Here is a 27,425-nt window from a genome sequence, read left to right on the forward strand (position 1 = left end):
ACTCAACCCTATTCCTGATGGGTGTCCTTATCCCACATACATTTGAAAGACTACAAACTCTATCTCAAAGTCCCAAAGGGTCCTTATTCCAACATGCATATCACTACAAGAAAATTGATCATTTGCTATAAAAAAATTTGATGCCAAAATAAACGTCGAGCTAATTTAACAAAATAAAATCATCGTTGCTAATTTACACTATTTAATATATCCTTGAAACAATTCATTGCTAAATTTATTAGCAAATAAATTTTCATTGTCAAATGTACTAGCAAGTATTCTTGTATTAAGTAATGTAAATTAGCAACACAAAATTTTAATTGCTAATTAGTTCGATACTAATTTTTTTGTCGTTATTGAATGATTATCTTATAGTAGTTCAAATGTACTAGTCCTTATTCAACATCAAGTTTGGAAACTTAAAACTCTATCTTAAATATGAATGTCAATTGAGTCATCAGGCCACAAATATATATTGGAGCTGTAAGAAAAAGAGGGATATACAAAAGAAGGAAAAGAAGAAAGGTGATGATGGGTAATCAGATTAGAAGATTCTTCTACAGTGTGTGCCTTTTGGCTTCTGCTGCTCTTAATATCTTTCTTGTGAGGAATGTTTATTTGGGTGATGAGTGGAAGAAGCAGAAGCTGAGTAATTGGGCTGAAGAAGCTGCAGCAGAAGCAGAAGCTGTGGCGTTGATATCTTGTTCTGGGCATGGAAGAGCTTATTTGGATGGAGCTGTGGTGGATGGGAAGCCTGTTTGCGAGTGTAACACATGCTATGGAGGACCTGACTGCTCTCTCTTTTCTCCTGATTGTGCTGCTGATGCTCTCAGGTTTTCCTTCTGATTTGCCTCATCTCCATGGTTTCTGTGTGTATGCGAATTTGTTATGTGCCTTCGACCTCTACGAATGTGAGTATATATAGTCTACTTTTTATGGAAAAATGCAAGTCAACTCCTTGTGATCTTGTAAATGAGTTGATTATTCTTACGAAATAAAATAGATATTTACCCCTTTATGTTTTTTTAAAATGCGGCAATTGAACCAGCCCTGAGTTTTTAAGTAAGTAAATCGCTTCATTTTAAAAAACACAAGGGGATAAATAACTATTTTTTTTTATAAAATAAAAGCATACAAAAAAATTATTTTTTTAATCAGTTAACTTTACCCATTATTCATGTTAGTTCTGTAGGTATGTAACTTATCAACTTAATACTTCAATTTACAAAAGAAGAAAAATGCAATTTTAGTCGTGTAAGTTAAGAGGGATGGCAATTTTGGTCCTATTCAAATTAAAATTCATATTTGGTCTTGTAATATTAGAATTGTGACAATTTTAATCATTTTCGGACAATTTGGTTTGAAAATTCTGCATCATCAACCAATCCGTCAGAATATTCCACATCATCAGCTATGTCAGCACTTAAATTGGGGTTTCAGTTGAATTTGATGATGTGGCAGTCCAAGTTATAATTTTTAATTGTTGTTTTGGTCCTATATCTTTAAGAGGTTAGCAATTTTGGTCCTCTAACTTTGAATTTAAGGATTTTAGTCCTATATCTTCAAAATAGAAGTGGTTTTGGTCCTTAAAGTCAATTAGTAATCATTTTGCCCTGTTACGATAAAAGTTTAATAGTCATATCACATGCTTTAATCAGAGCCTACATACTGTTGAAGTAAAATTAAGCCTCGATAAGTTTCATACTTTAGTTTGACAGATTGCCACTAGACATTCCAAACCCTTGATTTTACGAACTTCTTTCAACCACACTGCTATAACAAATAGTTCACGAGTAATTGAAGGAAAACTATTATTCTTTACACTCACTCCCCCTTTCATCTTTCACTTGAACCAAACAAATCCTAAATTATCAAATACCTATATATAATTACAGAATTAAAAAATACAGTTAAGCCATCATCAAAATACCTAGTAACAATTTTTAGATTATTACTAAATTAAGATCACATATATTTATATATGTATATGTTTTAAATAATATTGTCAATAATTTTCCTCTTATTACGATATATTATTTTAGAATTGCAAAAACTTTTCACTATAGTTGAAATACTTCTATAACCTATATATTTAAGTATTTTAATATAAATTTATATTGATATTACTAAATATTGAAGAAAAAATTAAACCTAAAAAAATCAATATTTAATAATACACTTTTCTTTTGTTATTCAAGAAGAATATAACTATTGTTGATATTTATCTTAACAATGGAATATTAACAACATATATATATTTAAAGTAGCTATATATTACTTTTATATGCTAATTTTTATATTTTTACATAATTTCTTATTTATTAAATTAATTGCTATATAGTATATATTTTGAAAGATTTATACATTTCTATTAATTAATAAATACGTTGTGATTTGTACACTTGAAACTTCTTTCATATTAAGCTTTATTATAGTAATACCTTAAATATCATATATTTTATACACAATTATTTATTTAGAATTTTTAATATAAATATATTTTAATAATTATTATATATAATAATTCTTTTATAGATGTTTGTCTTTTTAGATACGGGAAATCTATAAAAAAAATATAAAGTTAATAAATAACGCATTTTATAAATAATTGTTAGATATATATTTTGAATTCTATACAATTTGTAAAAGTCATGCAAATTATTAACAACTTACATTGGTAGCTCAAATTAAATTGTAGCAGTTGATATTTTTAAGTGGGTAGATTAGGGTTTAAATTCTTTTAGTAATAAATATTTGAAAATTTATCCAATTGGTCCACATGTCACTTGCCACCTCATAAACGCTCAATATGGCGACAACTCATTTCTTGTACCATATAGAATTAAATAACCCAAAAACATGTCCAACATAGCTGGCATATTATGTTTTTTGAAAACACCACTACCGAGGCGAAGGATCAGAGACCTTGCTCTGATACCACTGTTGGGAATTTATCCCAAAGTGATGAGCCCAAATGAATTGATAATTACAGGAATAATTATGGGTTTGTAAAACCCTTATACAATAATTTTCGAACGAAATAATAGATAAATAATACAATATGAAACCAGTAAAATAAATGGCTCAGGAGCCAAATTCGGCAATCGAATGCCCAAGCTCTACCACTGGTCGGCAACCCTCATAGTTGCAAAAAACCACAAAGTCACCAAGACACAAAGACACTAAGACCCACAAAAAGACCACATAGGCTTAACTTAGAATCACTCAAAATTCCACTAAGGAATTTCTTTCACACAGAGAAAATCTCACAAAGTATTTTACGAAGAGGAATTTTGGTTTTGTTCTTGCTTTATTCTCTGACCATAAAAGACCAATAGACACACACACATACATACATATATATATATATAGATAGATAGGTTGATAGAACATAGGGAACAGCGAGATAAAGAGGGGAGATGATGAGAGATTTCTAATAGCATTGGAAACTTTAGAGGAGCAAACCAGAGATAGAAATGAGGGAGAGGAGGAGGCCTCGACTGAAAAATATAGAAGAATAGGGTTAAGCAGTGATTTAGGTTAAGTAGAATATAGATCGGGTTTGTGGGTCGGGTCGGGTCATGGGCCGACAACAAGTTGGCTGTCATCCGGTGAGGGACCTTGGTGAGTTGGGCCGTGGGCCAAAAATTCAACATACACAAAAGGACACACATACACATATGTATATATATGTACGTGTGTGTAAGATCTACAATGACTAAGAATGATAAATAAATACCTCCTCTGAAAGTGCTAAATTATAGTTTTGTCCAAAGAAGTTTTGAAATTATAATTGTATCCCTACGAAAATTCTCGATTTACATTTGACCCCCTTCTATTAGAGTTTGAAAGGAAATGCTCATGTAAGCAAAAAAGTTACATAAAATTTAATGTTTCTCCTCATTGAACATTCTAATTTATATTTTTATATTTATAAAGGGACAAATATAATATATATATATATATGAAGTAAAATTAACATTATTATATTTTTCCTTTATAAATACTAAATTATTATATGAAAATATTAAATAAAGGGTAAAATTAAAAATTTATGCAATTTCTCTACTAATTTTATGGGAAAAATATTTTTTTAGTCTGTTACGTATGCGCAATTTTAGTTTTAATCCTATAAGTATACCCATTTTTTATTAACTCCAGTAACTTACAAAATTGATTAGTTTTAGTCCTCCGGTCGATTGGATTTATAATTTGCGCTAGAAAAGTGACATGGCATGACACCTAAAAGCATTTTTATTGATTTATAATCCTATGTGGCCAAAATTATGATGTGGAAGACAAGTTGACCATCTTTTGTGCAAGTTTGGAGAGAAGAAAACTCACCTTTCTTCCATTCAAAAGATGGCCAACTTGTTTTCCACGTCATTATTTTAGCCATATAGGATTATAAATCAACAAAAACGCATCTAGGTGTCATGCCATGTCATTTTTCTGGCGCAAATTATAAATCCAATCTACCAGAGAACTAAAACTAATCAATTTTGCAAGTTACTGGAGTTAATAAAAAATGGACATACTTATAAAACTAAAACTAAAATTGGGCATACTTAACGGGTTAAAAAAATATTTTTCCCTAATTTTAATAAAGAAACATGCTAAGATCTAATATGAAGATACAAGTACAAGAAAAGTATATTGCATAGAATCAACAACAAATGGTTAATTATTTGTCTTTCTTTTTCTTTTATCATTTATCTTTATTATACTTTCTAAAACTTATATATGTTCTTATTAGCCTAATAAAAAAAATAGAAATAAAATGTAATAGTGTAAAACAATTATCTTTCTTATTTTTATTATTTTTTTCTAAATTTGAATATCTAAAAAATAAAATTCAAAATTAATTCAAAATTATTCCTCTCAAGATGTTCTCTAATATGAGTATCTACTTTCACAATTTAAGTTTTATATAGTATAATTATAGAATTATTCAAAATTAATAAAAATATCATTAATAATTAATTGGATAAATATAATTAATTGAAAAGGAGGTATTTTTAAATAATATTATAATTTAATAATTATTTATGTAATTATTAATTCATTTTATTTAGTAGCAAAGTTCTGTAGAGTTAAAATTTCATATTTTTCTTTAATTTTTTATTAATTAAACTTAATCTGTACTCAAAAAATTATAATAGGTGAACAATAAATAGCTTGGAAAGTTAGGAAGTATCCTGTCATATATTCCCAGTTATAAAAAATTTATTTATTGAAGTAGTTATAATATTGTTAATTTTGCTTATCAGCTTATGTTTAAAAAGTCTATGAAATCTAGTTTCACATGAATTAATTTTATTTGAAAACTAAAGTAATCAAAATATTGCGGCAAAAGGAAAAATTGGAAAAAGAATATAAGTTTAATCTTGTAACTTCTGATATGTGGTATTTTTAGTTCTACACGAATTGATTTTTGCAATTCAGTCTCGTAATTTTAAAATTTGGCATTTTTCATTCTTTTCCAGCCAATTTGGTAGGAAAATTGCACATGACTCAATTAAATTGCAATTTTAGTCATGTAACTTAGAGGGCCTTGACATTTTCAGTCCTAAGGAGTTGGCATTTCTGTATTGCATGAACTTTTTTTGTGGGACTAAATTGCTAGTAAATTGCAGTTTCCAGTCAAATTGACCGAAAAATGATTAAAAGTGTCAAAATTATAAAATTACAAGACTAACTTATGAAAATTAATTTGTACAAATCTAAAAATGCCACTGCTCTAAGTTATAGAATTAAAATTGCAATTTTCTCCAGTAAATTTTATACATGTTTAACATCTAAATAAAGGGTAATTTTCTAACAAATACAACTCAATAAATTATATCTAAATTACTTTACTTTTTAAATCCCTGTATTTGTAATGAAAAAAAATAAAACATTAACTTATTATAATAAAAATAGAATTGTATAAAAAATATATAAATAAACGATTATTCCATCACTACAAAAAAATAATTTTATAGTAACGGCCAAGTTAATAATTTGAAATAGTTTTTCAAAATTGTAAGCGACCTTTGTAAGGGTACCCCTACTGCCGCTTTTTTTAGTGTTACAAAATATTTGTAACGGGCTTGCTTGATTACCATTACAATTTGTAACAGCCATGAGAGGTCGTTACAACATTCATCCAACTGCAGAAAACGCGTTTGAATCTGTTTTTGGAACAACCAATTTAAATGTGATTTAATTATTTTTAGAACGACTTTGTAACACATATAGGTATGATTTTACTTGAATGTTGGATCGATTTCTATAATACTTTTTGTAACGGTCTTGCATTATGTTGTTATGGTTGTTGTATCGAATTTTATATTTCTTTTTTCAACAGTTTTTGTAGCGGCCATTGTAACTCCGTAAGCGTATGTTGGTTCTAGTTTTGCAACTGTTTTTATCACTATTTTTTATTCTGTTTTAGCAACAGCGTTTTTGACGGTTGTTTTCAAAATTGATAACTATATTTTGCACGATCTTTATAATGACTTCGTGATTATATGACAGTTATTCTTATTCCAAAAGTCATTATAAAAGCAATGACAAAAGAAAATATTTTCATAATATTCAATTGTATTTAATCTATTTTAATATTTATTTTTATAAAAATAAATTATTGAAATTTTTTGTTATATCTAGGTAGTTTTAATTTCTTAAATGTGAAATATTATATAAAAAATATATAATATAATAAGAAATTAAAAATAATTTAATTACAAAAATAAAAATATTATTTTTGCATTGTATTTTTACAAATAAAAAAAATCCTAATCTAAATCAGTATCCCCATCGACCACATGTTCGTCATCGTTGTAACCACCGTCGGGTACCGGGGAATCAGCTAGAGCCTGGGGCACTAGAGGATTGGGCCAAGTGGATCCATCCGCCGCATCCACTCCTCGAGCCTCGCTACTCGATCATCGAGGTCGGGACACGGTGGTTGTTGTGGCAAGGGCGATGGAGCAGTGGAACTGCTAGGCTGTGATGGTCTAGCAATAGTGTGGTGGCCCTCAGAACAGAGTCCAAATACTCGGCCCCTCTTCCGGTTGCCCACTACTGACAACCACACATGTTGCTCGTTCGGGGCCATTGAGTCTTGAGAGGACAATGGAGGGACTTGATCACTGTTTTTCGGGTTCTGGCGTTCCTGCATCGTCCAGGAACAACTCCCGAGAACATATTAATTGGTTGGAATTTTAAAAAAAAATTTAAATTCAAAAATTAAATTATATATTTTATACTTACCATGATCTCTGTTGGCCTCAGGCCGCTCTATTAGCCACTCTCCTTTTTGTAGGACTTCTCGAACACCTCCATCTGTTTGATGGGCGTCCGAGTTATGCCTTTTGTTCAAAAACAATTTAAAGAAATTATTAAAAAATTAAAAAATTAAAAAAATTAAATTAATACTATAGTTTAAAATACATATCATCTTACGCTTGTGGGCCCCAATGGAGATGATCCCTCGAGGTAGATAGTTGAAGCTGTGTTCGGATTTGCTGTATGGTTGACCTTATTCTTCGCTTTGTGCTTGGAATTCGAGGCTAGTCTAGTACTCCAATAGCCGGCGCAAGATCTCCTTGGTCAGCTAGAACGGTAGAGTCAACTGATTCCAAGCGACGATTCGCTTCTCCAGGAACTTACCGCCCTGTGACTTGACGACCTTGAACATCGACTCGTCGTTACAGTCCCATCAGTAAGTTAGGATATAGACCGCTTTAGGCATAGCATTCGGCCTCTATTCATCTAACTCGAGCTTCGGCAGATTAAAAATAATCTTCAAGTCCTTCAGAACATTCAAATTATCCTTCGTCTTCTCCATTATGTCTATTATGTTGTTGAATATATTGTGAAACACATTTTTCTGAATGTGCATGACATTAAGGTTGTGTCGGATCAGATGCATTGTCGAGTATGGAAGATTCTAGAAGATGTTTTTCTTTGTCCACTTGTGGTAGCTACTGTAGTCGGAAAGGAGTGTACAGATCACAGATCTGTTCTCCTGTCAGCTATGGACATGCAACCTTATATTTCGCATGATTCTTTGTAAAAGGCTTTCTTGTTCCTTCAGTAGGAATAGTCATCAAGTAGAAATTGCCTGTGGCAGTCAATGTAGCATGCCTTCCTACCGTGCTGCAGATGAAATACTCGTGTGTCATCCAAACAAACTGGGCAACCCATAATACCGGTTGTACTCCATCCAGACGCCGTCCCATAGGAGGGTAGGCCGTTCACAGCCCACATCAACATCGCACGCATAATGAATATCTGGTCGGTATTGTCGTATGTTCGAACACACCACATGCCACAATTCCAACAACTCTTGGATCAACAGCTCCAAGTATACATCGATCAGACGCTTTAGATTAGAAGGACCAAGGATCACTATTCTAAGAAACATGTACTCAGAACTCATGCACATACCCAAAGGGAGATTGTGCGGGGTAAGTATAATGGGCCAACATGAATAAGTACAATCGTACTACCCGTGTGGCACAAACTCGTCCGTGCAAAGGCCCAATCAAATATTACGTGGCTCTTTAGCAAAATTGAGATACGTCCGGTCAAAATGCTTTCAAGCTTCTGCATCGGAAGGATGACACATGGATCCCTCCTCCGTTTAATGTGTGGCATGCCACGTCATGTGCTCCGCAATTGCTCTCGAAGCATACAACCTTTGCGGACGGAGAGTAAGTGGCAGGTACCTCAGAACGGCATACCGGGACTTCTTGCAGTATTTTTTCCTCTACCTCGGGCTGTCTCGCGATACCCTCTACGCTATTCATGGTGCTACCGTAGAAAATACTTTATTTGAAGATGATGATGGTACAAATACATTCCGTGCTTTTAACCCAACTCAAGCTGAAGAAACTTATTCAATGGTCACCGCTAACCGCTTTTGGTCCCAAATCTTTGATCTCGTTCCCCTGTCAGCTTGTACCTAGCGTCTCCACAAAACTTGCAGTATTCTAAATAGATGTCGTCTTTCCAATATAAAATCCGGGCATGTTTACACGTATCAATTTTTTCAACGGGTAAACCTAAATTCTTTATCAACTTCTTCGTACTGTAGCGATCCCTCAGTAGGGTGTGAGGGGGCAATATTTTATTAGCCAACTGGGATATTTGATCATATAATTGCTCAAAATTTGGTCATCCGTCTTGATATTCACCAACTCAGTAACAGATGTCAATTGAGATTGGGTGCAACAATTCCACACAATGGCTGGTTTGGTAGCATGCAGTACATCCTAAAACTGGTCTGCCAACCTTGACGAATCATAAGGGCCACCGCCGTAATAATCTGAACTAGGACCGGCATCAGAGGGTAGGACCTCGTACCATCATCAGACACACCATCGTAGTAAGAAGAAAAAATAACTCGACCAGGCTGCATTAAAGATCATCCAGTGCGTCCAATCCATCTGTTATTCATTACCCTAGTGTGAATAGTTACCTTCCTCATGAGCAGCTGCGGGTTGCTCCTCCTATATTGGAGGGACCATCAAAGCATCAAAGTACTCTGACACCTCTTCTCGCCACGCGAAGTTCAATTATAATATTCTGGCATAAACCCCCGCATACATAAGTGATAACTAACACCGTCGGGTGCTCTGAACTTTGCATTTTTGCACTTCCGGCAAGGGCACCTAATTTGTCCCCATCCATATGCCACGATGACACTTGACCCATTCTATGAAAGTCTTAACCCTATCCTCAAACTTCGGTGTAAAACTTGCCCTCCCCGAGCACCTAATTTTATCTTAATCCATATGTCATGCTGACACTTGGCCCATTCTATCTCAAACTCCAGTATAAAACCTGCCCTCCTCGGATACCTAATTTTGTCTCCATCCATATGCCACGCTGACACTTGACCGATTCTATAAAAGTCTTAATCACATCCTCAAGCTCCAGTGTATGACCTGCCCTCCTCGGGATATTCTTATCATACACCATCTCCTCAGTTGTCATAATATGATGCTACATCACTGTATATTTCACACGTATATATATGTATATATATAATTATATAATTCGACCTATAAATTTATAAATATTACATTACACTAATTAAGCAAAAAATTATAAAATTAAAATAATTAAACTACAATTTAATTAACAAAATGGTTAAATTAGTCGTTGTTACCGGGGCAACCAACTTAAGAGATCAGCAGTTATCGGTCAAAAAATTAAGCACTTCTACATGATCAAGTGTATATGCACGAAAATCAAAGACATATTGAATGTGTGTGTGGTTAATATTCAATTCTAGAACAAGTGAATGAAATAAAAACAACTTGCAACTACACATATAGATAAGCAATTTTGTGGCGGCTTTTGTACGCCTTTGGAGCTAAAAAATATAGCCGTTATAATTTTCTCATTTGGAACGGCCATCCGTATTGCCACGGAATTCTTAACACCTTTCAACATAGACTTTATCACGATTTTTTGGACAGCTCTTATGACAACTATACATTTTTTCTACGAGTTGTTCCAAAAAATCCATATGAAACTAGTAATTGCAAAAAATTATTTTGTTGCGGCCTTTCATACATTATTTGTTACGGTGAATATTATAAGAAATGTTGGCCGTCCCTAATTTCTATAACAATTACAGAAATCGTGACAAATTATAACGGCCTTCATTTTGTAATGACTTTTGTTATATATTTACTTTGTATTTTGACATTACAATTTAGTGAAATTTATATTATCTCTGATATGAAGTCATCACAATTTATCCGTTATAAATTTGCAACAAAAGCCGTGTGTATTGAACCGTTCCTTGGCCATTCCAAAATATCCGTTATAAATCATGTATTTCTTTGTAGTGCATTAATCACAATCCTATAAAGTTTTATCATAATATCAAAACATAGAACATATAGATAAGTACAATTGGATCAAGGTTTTTATAATTTATTCTTTTCTTTGGGATATTTATATCTTAGTATATTCTTTAATTTTTATATATCTTAGTATTTCATGATTTCTGAGATATAATTCAAAATATATTAAAATTATATTAAATTCCTTTAACCAATATGAGTACAATATATATTACTGTATCCTTCCCTCTTATTAAGTTCTTAAACATTGCCATTTTTTTCAAGCAGAATGGATATATAACATTTAAACATTGTAAGCTTGACATTTCTGCTATATATGTTTGCCAAGTGCAGAGGGGATCCATTGTTCTTGGAGCCCTTTTGGATGCAACACGCAGCTAGTAGCGCAGTCGTTGTTGCAGGTTGGCACAGAATGAGCTATACGTTTTCCGACGATTCCTACATCTCACAAGAACTTGAAACCCACATTCGTAGAGCTCATGCCGTTGCAAGAAACGCAATCACCAAAGGAAAATACTTCATTTTTGGTGGCGGATCCACTCAACTCCTTGCTGCAGCAGTGTATGCCCTTTCCATGAATCTATCGTCCACTGCAAAAGTCGTTGCAGCTGCCCCTGCTTACCCGGTTCGTTGCCATCACATATTCCATATATTAGAAATATTATTAAATATTAAATGTTTTTCTTCTTTAATATATAATTTAATTTTATATATAAGATGATCATAAAATATAATGCAAACATACCAAAAGGATACGTAGACCTCAAATTTCATTTGCTAATTAAGCTTCCAAAAAGTAGTAAGTAAGCGTATTAGAGAGATGAAATATTTATCTCTCTGATAGCTCAAATATTTGTTTTAGAGACGGAAATCCTAGTTTTAGAGACGAAATTTCCGTCTCTAATACCCTGTTTTCTTGTAATGAAATGGTAATTCAATAGTATCAAATTTTGTGATTTTTGTTTCTATTCTTATTTATGAGACGATGAAGTCTAGTGTTATATATATATATATATGTATGTATGTATCGAAAAAATTGTATTTTACTCCCTTAATTACCCTTTTTGTGATTTTACCCATTATTTTTTAATTCACTATATTGCATTTCATAATTGGAGTCTAAAATCTTAATTTGATTAAATTTCTCATGGAAATAGCATTAACTCCACTCAAAACTTAATGGAAATTGCAAATCTTTTCCACCTATTGAATGCAATGCTGTGAATAAAAAATAACGGGACTAAAATTGCAAAAAAGTTAACTTGTGGCAGGTAAAAAGCAATTTTACGTGTGCGTATATATCTACATTTATTAATAGATGAAGTACATTTGATGCATGTGCATTAAATTTTCACAGTATTTGTTTAATTAAATGAAAGAGAAAGAAAGTGAAATGAATAGTTTATCAGAACTACTAGCAGGCAGAGGACACTTGATGAAGTTAATTTTATATTTATTACCACCTCTTTTCAAAAGTAACCTCAACTAAACAAACTCTACTTATATTACATAGATAATCTTTTTCAGACAGATTAAATTTTTGCATGAAGTGGTCGTTCAATAGCATCGCATTTTGTGATTTCCGCGTAATTCATCACACCATATGATGAATATATTCTGATATTTTCAATTTTGTGTAGCTCTACAAAACACAGACAGATTTCTTCCAAAATACGCGTTTTGAGTATGATGGAGATGCATCATTGTTTAAGAATTCTTCAGATACAACGGCTAACCTGATTGAGTTTGTGACTTCGCCAAATAATCCGGATGGAAATCTAAGGGAGGCTGTGTTACAAGGACCAAAAGTTAGAGCAATTTATGATCATGTTTACTATTGGCCTCATTTTACAGCTATTCCAGCCCCGGCAAATGAAGACGTCATGATCTTCACCATGTCAAAGTTCACCGGTCATGCTGGAAGCAGACTCGGGTAACAATTGACGACTCCCTTTTTTCAACTTCATTGTTCAATTTACAATGCAATCTGAAAATTAAAGTAGACTGATGTTATGTTTGGATATGAATGCACGTATTTGAATTTGAGAGAAGGATTTTGAGAAATGATATAACTCCATCAAGAGAATCTGAAATCCATTAAGATTTTGTAGAACATAGTTTTAAGTGTGAGTCGGAGGATTTGAAATTTTGTAATATAGACTACTTATCCGAACAGCTCGTTTAAGAATTTGTCACTAGAGTTGAAATCCCAATTTAGTCCCACAGATATTTTATATAGGAGAAAACACAACTTTAGGGTCGTGCATGAATTGATATTCGCAATTTAGTTCTATAAGTTGAAATTTTTTTGACAATTTTACTTCTTTTGCTAACATTCTTGTTCAGAAAATGTGACAAAATGTACTACTTGTTGTATGATTTTTACAATGCTGCCTTAACAAATGAACTGTATATGTGTATATATATACATTCATAATTCATAAATTCTGAAACTGTACTTTTTTCCTACAGATGGGCTTTTGTGAAAGATGAGGATGTCTACCAGAAAATGCAGTCATACATAGAAGCAGCCGAGATTGGCATCTCAAGAGAGGCTCAACTGAGGGCTTTGAAGCTCATGAAAGCAATTTTGCAGGCAGATGGGAGGGAAATTTTCGAGTATGCATACAAGAAAATGAGCTATCGCTGGCGAAAACTAAGTGATATCTTAGTGTTGTCGGAACGATTTTCCATCCAGGAAATTCCACCGTTGTTCTGTAACTTCTTTGAGAGAGTCAGAGGACCATCTCCAGGTGATCATCTCTCAAATAAAATATTATTAGTAATGACAATTTTTTAATTAATGCGATCTAACTTAAAAGAGTATGTTGGAATGTTTTGAATAAGTTACGAATTCCTTACTTTTTTTTAAGATGCTCGTAACATCTTGATGCCTCTGTATGCTGGATTTGAATGTTGATCAGAAGCTTATGTACACTACTACTGCTACATGTTAATGGCAGCTTATGCATGGTTGAAATGTGAAAGAGAAAACGACACAAATTGCAACCAAGTCCTCCGGGCAGCAAACATCATAGGCCGGGCAGGTAGCGCGTTCAATGTGGAAGATCGTTATGCTCGTCTCAGTCTCTTGAAGACCGACGATGACTTTAACTTACTGCTGCTTCGCCTCGGCAAACTAATCTCTGAGGATATATACACTATATGAAGATGTTGTAATATCAGTCATGACTAGGTAATTATATATAAGGAAGTTGCTGGTAATTATTCACATAATATTATGTGATATATAGTCTCTTGTCAATGAAGAGGTCATGTCTATTCATGATCTTTCATGTACCATATGTGTTGTAATAATTGTTTTCTATGTTCTCATGTAATCACATGACATAGAAACTGTTTGGATTAAATGTATTTTTTATTTTCATATTTAACTTATACTCATTTGGTATTTTATTTTTTAATTTTATAGGATAGTATTTGGGTCTTGCATATTTTAAATTTTTGTGACTTTCAGTCTTTTTTTCCATTGAAGTTTACCTCGGAAAGTTAAATATAGAAAACTTTAAATGACTTATTTTACGGACAAAAAATACATTTAATTCTTTACTTAGCCAACTATGTGTATATACCCGTCGATAATTTGAACGAATTATAAATAAATTGATTACATTTGAAAAGTTTGTGTTAATAGTCACATTTCAAGATGATTCATATTTAATTTCTAGTTTGATACAAATTCAGACTAAAACAATGACGTTTTCATATTAAACTAAAATCTTGTTGTAGAATAGAGACTTGTGGTAGTATTCAGTATCATAATCTACCAACTACATAAACAAGATTTAAATATAATTTTAGTCAACTAATACAATTACTACAAAAAAATACTGGATTTGTACCGAATTTAGGAATGTTTTTTTTTTTTGGAACAGTTAATTATTAAAGAAATTAATGTAATCATTATTTGGAACAGTTCAACTTCCGTCTTGACGGACGACGTTCCTAATATTTAGGAACGATTAAGAGAGGACCATTCCTGAAGTGGAATGGATATTGTACCACATTGACCGTAACCTTTCTAATAATGTATCTCAATATGAAAATTTAATTTATTTAGTTGGAACACATTTGATAAGTTTTGGAACGATTGTCAAGAAAAATTCAAAATAATTTGAGGACGGTATCTAGAATAGGCTTGGATGTAATTTGGAACTATTGTTATTTAAGTTGGAGATATATTTAGGAATGATAGTTGGAATTCAATGTTCCCCATAATTTGGACTAATATTAAGCACAATTTATCATTTATTTGGAACACACTCTAGTAACTGTTTTAGGATTATTGTTTGGAACACATTGTTGAATATACATTAATTTGAATTGGAATATTTCTAGGAACGGTTTATCCTTTTTAGGAATACGTTTTTAGAACTTTTTTAGTATGATGTTTGGAATGGTTTCTTTTTTGAAGTTTATAATAGCTTTCTAACAATTCCTAAAAATCGTTCCTAATTTTTTGAAATATATAGTATTAAATAATAATTTAATATTTATAATTAATTATTAAATTTAATTATATGTATGGGTTTAATTAATTGAATAAATATTAAATAATGGAATATAATGAACATTATGAAACATGAACGATTACAAAAAGAATATTATATTGATATAAAAATTATCCAATATAAAATTTTAAAAAAATTAATCTAAACCCCCTCATTAGCAACGTCCATATCATCAGGGGCAGGGGGCTTATCGGAGGCCGTGTTGGGCCGATAGTGGAGGCGGTCGGCAGTAACGGTCCCCCAGTCGAGGAGCTGGCTGGCATGAACTTCATCATAGGCATCATGTCGACCATCAGCGTCTCCAGCCAGACCATGCGATCCCTCATGTCGGGATTTGGGGTGGTGGTAGCGATGGCGGTGGCGATGTATACGTCAGGTTAGAGACGTGGGCCTTAGAGCCAAGACCGGATACATGGCCCTTGTTCTTGCACCTAACTGTAGCCAATCACATTGTTGTTCGGTCATTGCGACCGAGATCTTTGATTCAGCTGGGGTATTGTGGTCCTCGGCCGTGGCGTGAAACTGATAATCCTCCATCAACTTTTGGAACATATCTTGCAAATATATATATATATATATATATATATATATATATTACAACTTTATCAAAAAATTATTTTAAACAAGAATAAAATTATTACTTTCACTTACCGCCACCTCAGCTGCCCTCGGGCTGCAACAGCCTCCATCGGCCTTCTTCTTGTAGCATCTAGCAAATAATTTCATCTGTTTGACCGTCTTATCAAGCTCTGCCTCCTGTACAAGAATCAACCAATTAGCATATTTATAAAATAATGATAAAACTTTAAAAATAATATAAATTACTTACCATCTGCCTCATGTGCATGCCGATAGAGAAAGATCCCCCATGTTACATAGTAGAGGATGCCGCGAAGTTCACTGTCTGGTTCGCCTTATTCTTGGCGGACTCATCCTAGAAATCTGCGCTGGCCCAGTATGATTGGAGCTAGAGCCATGCCTCGTTGGCCAGTTAAAGTGGCTTGAACATCTCTCTCCAAGCGATAGTGAACCATTTTCGGATGAATTTGCCTTCCCACATGTGGAAGACCCAGACATAGACTTGTCATCAGAGTCCCGCAGGTAGGTTATCTACAAAATATGAAATAAAAAAAATATTAGTAAAATTCATAAAACAATTTAGATTATAAGATAATACAAAACACTGCTTCCCCAACATGGAAAGCATCGTAAGGCAGTGGTGGGACTAGCGGACCATGACCCCGACCACGTCGTCTACGTGGTAGAGGAGGCAAACCACCACTAAACATAATATATAAAATTATAGTAAGTATTAGTTTTTGTAATTATTGAAAAATTACCCTAATTTTGTAATTATTGTAATTATTAGCCTCAATTTGTGATTGTTGTAATTATTATTTAAATAGTATTATAATTTGAGATATTAGCCTAATTATGTAATTATTATAATTATTAATTACTAAAAAAATATTAGTATATATTATTAAAAATATTAGCCTAATTTTTTAATTATTGTAATTATGAATTATTTAAATAAGATTAGTATATCTTATTGGAAATATTAGCCTAATTATTTGATTATTGTAATTATTATATAAATAATATTATTATTTAGAATATAAGCCAAATTTTGTGATTATTGATAATATTATGGTAGTAATATTATTATTTAGAATATTATCCTCAATTTTGTAATTATTGGAAAAATATTAGCCTCCATTTATGATTATTGAAATTATTATTTAAATAATAATTAAAGGAATTAATTATGTAATTATTTCAATTATTAGTTCTCCTAATCATTTGATTATTGTAATTTTGTGATTGCTGATTATATTGTGGCAATAATATTATTATTTCTAATATTTAGCCTAATGTTGTGATTATTGTATAAAATATGTTCTAAATTACCCAAATAATTTGACAATTACTAAAATTACTATAACTTATAGAAAATACACAAAATATGTTCTAACTTATAGAATTAATTACACAATTATTTACTAAATTATAATAATTTACAGAAAATATACAAGTATTTACTAAAATTACACAACAAGTACAGAAAAAGTACCGAATAATTATAGAGAACTCCCAAATTGGTACAAAAAATTACAGAACTAATTACAGAAATTATTACAGAACTAATGTGTTCTAAATTACACAAAAATTGCAAAAATATTTCACTAATATTTCCACCAAAATATTTCACAAATATTGTCACAAAATATTCCACAAATATTTTCAGAAAAATATTTCTAAAAACATTACAGAATTATTTTTTCAGAATATTTTCTGAAAATCTTTTTGCATTCTAGAAATTATTTTTTGAATCATTTTCATAAATATTTACTCAAAAATATTTTTGTAGCATGTGAAAATATTTTCAGAATATATTTAAAGAAAAATTAAGGAAAGATAAAAGAAAATAACAAAATAGAAATGAAAACTAACCAATGAAAATGAGGCGTATGGCAGAGGAAGACGTTCAGTGTGGCTTTGAGACAGTGTGACGTAAATACATCTATACATAATTGAAAAATTAATTAGTAATTATAAAATAATTCAAATATAATTACAAATATTTTATAGGTTAAAATTGGAACATAATACAATTTGAACTAAGTAAATTGGAGCTCATTATTATATTTGAAACTAAATTGTATTAATTAGGAAAATTAGTAAGGACTCAATGAGTATTTTTTAAAAAATTTTAAATTAAATATATACATATATATATATACGCCCACTGCCTCACTATTTAATATATATGTATATATATATGTATATATGATACATTTCTCAAAGCTCTCACAAACAAATTTACAAAACACACACTCACACACACTCGACAGGGAAAACATCAAATAGGTATGCAAAATTTGATCTCAAATTTTCTATATAATTTTTATATTCATATTATTTAATTAGTGCACTTACTAAAGGTTATTTATATTGTCTGATGTAATAATTAACTGAAAATTTTTATAAGTTTAACTATTTAAATTAGTATTTAGTTAAATATCATATTTGGCTTAAAAATATTGTAATTATTGAACATCTACATCCTATACACTAAAATTACTTAAACAAAATACAAACAAGATTAAAAAGGGTTAATTATTTAATTATTATTAAAAATTATATAAATATAAATTATTTAAAATTTATAATAAAAATATATCGAGTCGCGGATCACGTAAAAAGTATTTTTTTTTAAAGAAAATGCTATGTCGTGGTTCCAAACCACGACTTCATGTTGTGGATTTGATCAACAATAGGAACTTTTTTTATATTTTTAATTTTTGTTTAATTTTATTTTTTATAAATTAATTATATTCAATTAATTTTAGCAACATATTAAAATTTAAAAAATTGTAATGTTAAAATTGTATTAATTTTAAAAATATAATGAACTACAAATATAATAGTGTATATTTTAATACAACTTTAAAAAAATACACTGAACTATACAATAAAGATGCAAATATAAAAAATATCCACCCGTTCCACAATTGCGTCTGTGGCATTGACGCTGAGGTCTTCTTATTCTCTTGCCCATATTTTGCATCACTACAAAAAAAGACAGAATTTGGCACGATCAGGGCAGCCGTTTCAAAGCCCGTTCCATTTTGGAACGATTTTTGGAACACTTGAGGAACGAATATTGAAAGATGACGTCAGGTGGAATATTTTCTTTCGGTTATAAATTTGGAATGGTTCAACCGTCCTAAGTTGAGTTCCAAACGAACAATTACTACACCCGTTCCATATTTCGTGCCAAAATGGTAACGTAAAATCGTTGGAACTCAATTTGGAACACTGTATTAGATTTAGGAATGGAAACAATCTAACCGCTCCCATATCCACTGGAAAGTATGTCCGAAAAATGACAGTTCAAAAATGAGATACAACTTGGAACGGCCCTGTACACTATTAACAAAATATCCCAAAAATCGTTCCAAAAAGTGAGTTTTATTTAAAAAATAATGTGTCTCTAAAACCGTGGCAAAATGTAATACAAATTGAAATGGTTCCTCTAAATTATTTCGTATGTGTTACTGAGTTTGTTCCAATTGGTCATCAACGGTTATATTTCAACGGTCGGAAAACCATTTCAAAGACCGTCTCCAACACTGTTCCAAAAGTAAGAATTAACGGCTAGTTTCTAACGGCTAGATATGTGTTCCTATACCCGTTCCTAAGTCCGCTCCAAATTTTTCTATATAAATGTGTTCCTCTTTTTCCATTTAATTTCACTATCTTCTTCAATTCTTCTTATTCTCTCTGTTTTCTAAATTTCTCTCAAAAATATACTAATATTTTTGTACTCTTGTTCGTGAATTATGTCTCGAATTGTCGTTGATATTTGGAGTTGTTTTGATCAGGTAACAAGTATAACCCTTTATTTGTCAATTGATTATATATGTATTTATTGTAATTTTGTTATATTTAATTAAATTTAATGTTAATTACAATAATATATATGTGTGTATGTAGAACTAATCATCATGTTGAGACAGTTGAGGAGATGAATGTATGAGAAGAACCTTACGGATAGGGCGGGTCTTCTCAAGAGTTTCAAGATGGTATTGTTACATTTATAGGGCGAAGTGTCAACATTCATATATGGATGGTGAGAAAATTAGGTGTCTTTGTCGGAAGTGCAAAAATAAAATTTTCAAAACCACGAACGAGGTAAATTTTGATCTGTTTCTGAAAGGTTTTATGCCGGAATATTATATTAGACTTCTCATAGCGAGGAGAGGATGCATGAGTATTTTGAGGCCTAACGGCGTCCCGTTGTGGGAGGAGCAAACTCCCATTTCTCATGTTATGTAAGGGATGGTACACGTTGGGGTAATGCGGCGCAGATGGAATGGGCAAAAGGATGGTTTTTGATGCTACCGGGCCTTTTGTCTAGTATTCTAATTATAACCAGAATGGTACGAGGTCGTGTCCTACTAATGCAGGGCGTAGTTCATATTACGATGGGGGCACCTACGATTATGTATCTTAGTTGACAGATCACTTTCATGATGTAGTGCATGCTGCCAAGAAACCGTTGTGGAACGGTTGCACCCAATCTCAATTGGTGGTTGTAGCTAAGTTGGTGAATATCAAAGTCGATGGCCATATTTCTCAGTATATGTATGATCAAATATCACAGTGGACTGATCATATATTACCGCGCGATCACACCCTGCCCTAGGATTACTATAGTTCGAAGAAATTGATAAGAGTTTTGGGCTTACCTGTTGAGAAGATTGATGCATGTAAGAATGGTTGTATATTGTACTGGAAAGACGATATTGATCTGGACTACTGCAAGTTTTGTGGAGAAACTAGGTGCAAGCCGACCAGGGAGCGAAATCCTAATCGTAATAAGACACCATATGCCATTCTTAGGTACCTGCCAATTACCCCTCGCTTGTAGAGGTTGTATGCTTCGAAAGCGACTGCCGAGCAAATGACGTGGCATGTCAACCATCAGATGAAGGAGGGATCCATGTGTCATTTGTTTGATGCAGAGGCATGGAGGCATTTTGACCGGACCTATCTCAATTTTGCAATAGCGCCTCGTAATATTAAACTAGGTTTGTGCATAGATGAGTTCGCACTGTACGGGCAGTACGGTCATACGTACTCATGTTGGCCCGTTATACTTACACCTTACAATCTCCCCCTGAGACTGCACATGAGTTCAGAGCATATGTTTATAAAGATGGTGATCCCCATCCCTCCAATTCGAAACGTCTCATCGATGTTTACTTGGAGCCGCTGATCGAGGAGTTGCAGAATTTGTGCCATGTGGGTGTACTGACGAGCGATAGTGCAAAAAACGAGACATTCGCAATGTGCGCCGCGTTGATGTGGACTGTGAATGACCTACCCACTTATGGGATAGAGTCTGGATGGAGTTCTGCAGGTGTTATGAAATATCCAATTTGTATGGAATACACACGTGCATTCTGCCTGCAAAATGGTAGGAAGGCATGCTACTTTGACTGCTACAAACAGTTCCTTCCCCCAGACCATACCTACCATCGGAACAAGAGAGCATTCAATAAGAATCGAGTCGAGAGGAAGGTTGCACGGTCAAGATGGACGGGAGGACAGATCCGCGAATGAGTTGAAGAGTTCAGTCCTGTGGTTGAGGTGCCGTTGTCACTCCCGGACAGAGATGGTACAGAGCATAAGTGGAGAAAGAAAAGTATCTTCTAGGAGCTCGAGTACTGGTCGACCCATCTGCCTATGACACAATCTTGATGTTATGCACATTGAGAATAATGTGTTTGACAATATATTCAATACCATGATGGATATAAAAGAAAAAACGATGGAGTACTGAATACACGGAAGGACCTCAAGATCATATATCTCGATCGGAGCTTGAGGTAGATGAAAGAAGGCTGAACATGATGCCCAAATCAGTATATACCCTGACCAAATAGCAGAAGAAGGATATGTGAATGGATTAGTCATCTGAAGTTTTCTGATCTACGCATCTAATTTGGCCCGTTGTGTCAACATGAAGGAGATAAGGCTTCACGGCATGAAAAATCATGATTGTCACATATTCATGCAGAAGTTGATACTGATTACCTTCCGTGAAATACTTCTCGAGCCGATATGGAGTGAATTGACCGAGGTCAGCCTTCTATTCCAAATCCTATTTTTGGCAACACTCGATGTGAACAAGTTACAAGAATTGGAGGGTAGTTTCGCAACCATCTTGTACAACCTCGACAACATATTCTCGACAGCTTTTTTCGACTCAATGGAGCACCTAATTGTTCATCTGCCATATAAAGCGCGCGTGGAAGGGCTTGTGCAATATAGGTGGATGTATCCATTTGAGAGGTAATTGTTACACAAGTTATTCTAGTTTTTTGAAATAGTTCTAGTGTCATTATATTTCTAATAAATATTCGGTCATTAGATTCCTTCAAGGTTTAAAAATGAAGGTGAAAAACAAAACACATGCCGAGGAGTCAATTGTAGAGGCTTACCTTGTAGAAGAAATCAGTCTGTTCACTTCTCTCTACTTTGGGCCCCAGATTCCTTACAAATGGAATACGCCATGCAGAAATGACGAACTCTGTACCAAGTTGCAGACATTTTCATGAAGCCATTGAAGGTTGAAGATTTTCGAAGATTGAGAGCATGTCTTGGAATAAAGCAGAAAATTTCAGATTAAGGGGGACTATTGTTAAATGTAATTTGACATTTTCAATAGGTTGGTCAATTTTCTTATTTAATATTTTGGTAATTGCATTAGACCAAATTAAATATTGGCACAAAAATCATGAGCTGGACTAGTTTGAAGGTTGCTTTTGTGCATCTATAAAAAGCTATTTGTAAGTTGACATTTTGTAAGACAAGACAAAAAAATTCCTTAAAAATTAATCTTTAATTTGTGTTCCTCTACTCCTCGTCTCTTCCTCTCCCAACACATGTTTGAATGTTGGAGAGGAAGACGTCTCTTCTAATGGATACACCATAGCACATAACAGAAGCGCCCTCAATGAGTACCCTAATTTTTTGTGTAGCAAAGTTGCATTAGTAGTTCTCTAACTTGGGATGATAGATTTTATTCCGTATAAAAGGAGGTCTTAGTTTTGAATCAATTATTATCTATACTACTATAAAAGAAATTTTTTTGTCGATCTTTTATTTCATTTCTTCACTTTAGAAAAAAAAAATTGGTCAAGTTAGTAATTTCAATATTTTTTTAATAATCTCATAATTATATTTTTTTTCTTTTAACTACCACTGCTCCACATTTCTCAAATCCATTTCTGCCCATAAAAAAAAATATCAATTCTAAGAAGAAAGTAGTGTTTTCTATCTGTATGATGGAATATATATAACTCTGATGATGTCTAAGAAACTTCATATATACATTTGACTCAACACTAACTGCTTGCAAAATTTCATAGTCTAAAAACTAATTACGAGCTGGTTCTGCTCTTCCATGGATACTAGCTCTTTCAGACGATCCAATAGTAAGTTAAAGTCATCAGCACTCTTCACAAGGCTAAGACGGACATAACGATCCTCTGCATTAAATGAGCCACCCTCGCGGCCTAGGATGTTTGCTTCATGATGGAGTACTTTGTGGCAATTTGAATCTTCTTCCTTGGCGCATTTCAGCCATGCGAAAGCTGCGAAGATAGCATAAAACTTTATTAGCATGACGAGGAACATTTAAACGCTTAATTAAGCTTTTATTTAGTACTTCCAATAATCACCTGGAGATGCTCCTCTCACTGTTTGGGAATATTTGCAGAACGAAGGTGGGATTTCTTGGAGTTTGAAACGCTTTGACAACGACAAGACGTGGTTTAGTTTTGTCCATCGACCTCTCATTGTTTTGTATGCGAAGTTGAAAATTCCTTGGCCACCATCTTCAAGAACTACCTTGATGAGCTTTAATGCTCTTAGTTGAGTGTCCTTTGATGTGCCGGAATCAGCCAATGACTTATATTTCAGCATGTTTTCGTATACATCCTTGTCTTTCACTATAGCCCATCTGTGACATATAGAAGGATCAATTACACTAACTTTTGGAAAAAGTTCACTGTAGATAACTATCATCATCAATTATATGTAGAAAGAAGAGCTTTTCTTACCCGAATCTACTCCCAGCATGGCCAGTTAACTTGGACATTGTAAAAATCATTAGGTCTTCATCGGCTGGGGCTGGAATTGCGGTGTAATGCGGCCAATAATAAGCATAGTCATGAATAGTTTTCACAGAAGGGCCTTCTAAGACAGCTTTCTTTAAGTTGCCGTCTGGATTATTTGGCGAAGCTACAAACTCAATCACATTTTCAATAGTATTTGAAGTACCGTTTCTCAATAAGGATGCATCTCCATGAAACTCAAACAGCTTTGCTTTGAAGAATTCTGTTTGTTCTTTATAAACCTGTGAACCACAAGGTGAAAATATGTATTACTTCTCGTTGTTATTTCTGTACACGTTTCAATTTTATCAATATCCGAGTTAAAAGCAACAAAACCCCGAATAAATGGCCAAATCCATTTGAAAAAAGAAGTGACAATATGATCTATAGAACATTTAAAAAGGAAAGGCCAATACGACTTCGTGACGTTGGAGTTAGTGAGCTTCTTATGTAAAACTTCAGCGTTCAAGTTGCTATTTCTTGTTTTGTTGAGGGAAGTTTTGTACTTATTAATACTTTCAAATATGAATAAAAGTCAACAATCGACCCACAATTTCCTAACACATAAAATCAATTACTGTTGCATAAAATTTATGGCAAGGATTTAAACGTACCGGATAGAAAGGCTTTTCTGCAACGACTTTGGCAGGTGAGGACATATTCATGGAAAGGGCGTAAACTGCAGCGTTGAGGAGTTGGGTTGAGCCAGCTCCAAAAACAATGTATCTTCCATCTGTGACTGCATTCTTGGTGATGGCATGTAGCTTTCGAATGTTCTTTTCCAGTTCTTGTGAAATGTAAGAATTATCCGAGTAGTCATAGCTCATTCTGTGCCATCCCGGAATCACGACAGTGCTTCTGCCTGAATTTTTCAACCAGAAGGGCTCCAAGAATAATGGATCCCCGCTGTAAATAATTTTCAACAAAAATAATCATTAATTATACTTCTTCAAATCACAGATAAATAAGTACATATATAGGGATTGTTCAAACCTGTCCAAATATTAAACATTTCTTCATGATCAAGAGTAACATATATATAACTACATTTGAAAATCGCAGAATGGTGTGTAATATGCAAGCATACCTGTCTGCATCTGCAACACAGTTTGGTAAAAGTTGAGAGCAATCAGGGCCGCCATAGCATGCATTGCACTCGCAGACAGGTTTGCCGTTTTCAATCAATCCATCCAGAAATGCTCGACCATGGCCGGAACAAGAAATGGACGCCACAGCTTCTGCTTCTGCTGCCGCCCTTGTGCTCCAACTTAAGGGCTTCCTACTGATGCACAAATTAGCTATAAGAAAGACGTTGAGAGCAACGGAAACAATAAAGCACACTAAACGATAACGGTTTTGATCAGTCTTAGCCATTTCTGTGAGATTGCAAACTGTTTCTGTTGGTAATATAATGGGATCAAGTTCCCATCTACTTATACTACTGCTGAAACATGTCTGAAAATTGTTTAATTATTTTAACCATGTGTTCCGTAGGAAGAATAGGATTTAATTATGCATGATGATGAATTCATTACGCGTAATTAGGACAATTGTGTTTTTAATCATTGGTAAACGCAGGATGATAGATCAGATGACAGATTGTGGTAATAATTAAATAATATCAGAAGCTCATCAGAAAGCTTCATTGATGTCTGTATTCTACAACTAGTTTTTAGTTTAATAACAAAACGTCACTATTGTAGTGTGATTTTGGTAGCTTTGATTTGCAGGAAAACTGATTATTCAAATGCCTTTGTAGGTATCAACACAATTATTTCTCTTTGTAGGAGTCATGAAAAGATGTTGGTTAATTAGTTGGGAAAACATAGTATAGGAGCACTCATTCTAAAGTATAATAAATTAAGCAATTCTTATTAGTTATATATAAATATTTGGAATAGATCCGGCGCGTGTTTGCTTCTCCTCGCCATGGACCCTGCTTCACCACTCGATTGCAAGTCCTCCTCCTTCAAGCCCGACAGAAATCTCTCTCTCTCTCTCTCTCTCAACTTGATGTCGGATTCAGAGGATGTTTGAGTAATTTTATAAGTTCCTATAAACATTTCAAAAGATTTTTGTGAGTTTTTACGCTCCAAAGAAGTGCTTGACAATTTTCTTTTAGAAGCTTATAAGGTCTCGAATAAGATGTTTTGAATTTTATAAGATTTTTGAAAAAAAATTAATTTTTTTAATTTTTTTTTCAAAACATCTTATTCCCATTTATTAAATTTTTATTTGGAGTTAAATTAATGTAAACTGTTTATGAAAGTATTTTAAAATACTTAAATAAAAAATACGTCAAGAAATAACAACTTGTTTCATTCTAATGATATCATATTCGTTTTGGTCATTTTACTAATATAAGACTTTATAATGCAAAATACCCTGATATTTTGTAAGATGTGAATCTTTTTTATATATGTATATTTTTTCATAAATATGGTATGTTGGTTTAAAATATTAAAAATATTATTTATTATATGTATGTAAGAAAAAACAACGTTTTGTAACAACTAATATCATTAAAAAAGCATCTCATAAATACAAGGATGGTTCTGTCAATCTTCTTACACTATATGCGTCCACAACTTGAAGTGAATTTGCAGCGAATATTGAGTTCATCAATTAAAAGAGGATTTAGAAAAAGTTCAATATATGTTGCTGCCAATTATTCAACATTTTTTAACCTGATTTCACTTTTCTCCAACCTTTGTTTTGAGAATACTCCATCACTTTTGTAGTCATTTAATAAAACAAAAAACAAAACACCAATACATGAATTGTTGAATATGTTAGTAGTATCCATTTATTTACAAGACAAATAGCAAGCTACATAATAAATGCATGCATCCTGCTGCATTCTAAAATTTTCAATACAATTATAAATACCCCATATAATATTTTTTAAAGGAGTGGATTCTTCATTGATTTGACAACACACTATACACTCTCTCTAAAAAATTCTCTCTCTAAAACTAATTTCACTTGGTGAGTTATTGTGCCAAAGTTAAAATTTTCATTTTTTCTTTTCATTAAAATTACAACCACGTCATTGATGTAATCTGTGGGAATACATTACCCCGACATTGAGAATGAAGACCAAGTCTCGAGCTCGCGATGTTCATGGGATAACCCCTCCATCCCATGAACAAACCAGACTTAATGGAGAAGTCTATACACCCTATGAACAAGCCCCACTTCCACCTATGGAGAATCACCCCAACAAGGTGCCCCACACCAAGAAATGATAATACATCTAAAGTAAGAAACCTTAATAGCTCTGATCTATGGTGAATACATGCTAGCAGCCGCACAAGCAATGACTCAATTTGCAA

The 27,425-nt window shown here is 32.9% G+C and overlaps 2 protein-coding genes across 2 annotated transcripts; one reads left to right on the forward strand and one right to left on the reverse strand.

Annotated features, from left to right (window-relative positions):
• The first annotated feature begins 450 nt into the window (after positions 1-450).
• Positions 451-14,267, forward strand: LOC105178758 (tryptophan aminotransferase-related protein 4-like). Its single transcript, XM_011102306.3, has 5 exons — positions 451-833; positions 11,202-11,493; positions 12,509-12,801; positions 13,341-13,621; positions 13,832-14,267. Exons 1-5 carry the CDS (start codon positions 529-531, stop codon positions 14,035-14,037), a joined length of 1,377 nt encoding a protein of 458 aa, XP_011100608.1. The 5' UTR covers positions 451-528; the 3' UTR covers positions 14,038-14,267.
• An 8,977-nt stretch (positions 14,268-23,244) lies between these two features.
• On the reverse strand, positions 23,245-25,504 carry LOC105179035 (tryptophan aminotransferase-related protein 4). Its single transcript, XM_011102628.3, has 5 exons — positions 25,178-25,504; positions 24,705-24,996; positions 24,037-24,332; positions 23,656-23,936; positions 23,245-23,568 (listed from the first exon to the last, which is right to left on the reverse strand). Exons 1-5 carry the CDS (start codon positions 25,462-25,464, stop codon positions 23,345-23,347), a joined length of 1,380 nt encoding a protein of 459 aa, XP_011100930.1. The 5' UTR covers positions 25,465-25,504; the 3' UTR covers positions 23,245-23,344.
• Positions 25,505-27,425: the final 1,921 nt, after the last annotated feature.

Source organism: Sesamum indicum, linkage group LG2 (assembly GCF_026168435.1).
Source record: "Sesamum indicum cultivar Baizhima isolate 11 linkage group LG2, ASM2616843v1, whole genome shotgun sequence".
In the NCBI taxonomy this organism is placed as follows: Eukaryota; Viridiplantae; Streptophyta; class Magnoliopsida; order Lamiales; family Pedaliaceae; genus Sesamum; species Sesamum indicum.

What these genes read in the sequence shown, in the direction of transcription:
- LOC105178758 (XM_011102306.3), top strand. Translation starts at nt 529, where the DNA reads ATGATGGGTAATCAGATTAGAAGATTCTTCTACAGTGTGTGCCTTTTG. An exon ending in CAGCTGCCCCTGCTTACCCG is followed by an intron (nt 11,494 to 12,508) that starts GTTCGTTGCCAT and finishes AATTTTGTGTAG; the next exon opens with CTCTACAAAACACAGACAGA. An exon ending in CATGCTGGAAGCAGACTCGG is followed by an intron (nt 12,802 to 13,340) that starts GTAACAATTGAC and finishes TTTTTCCTACAG; the next exon opens with ATGGGCTTTTGTGAAAGATG.
- LOC105179035 (XM_011102628.3), bottom strand. Translation starts at nt 25,464, where the DNA reads ATGGCTAAGACTGATCAAAACCGTTATCGTTTAGTGTGCTTTATTGTT. An exon ending in CAGAAAAGCCTTTCTATCCG is followed by an intron (nt 24,333 to 24,704) that starts GTACGTTTAAAT and finishes TGTGGTTCACAG; the next exon opens with GTTTATAAAGAACAAACAGA. An exon ending in CATGCTGGGAGTAGATTCGG is followed by an intron (nt 23,937 to 24,036) that starts GTAAGAAAAGCT and finishes TATATGTCACAG; the next exon opens with ATGGGCTATAGTGAAAGACA.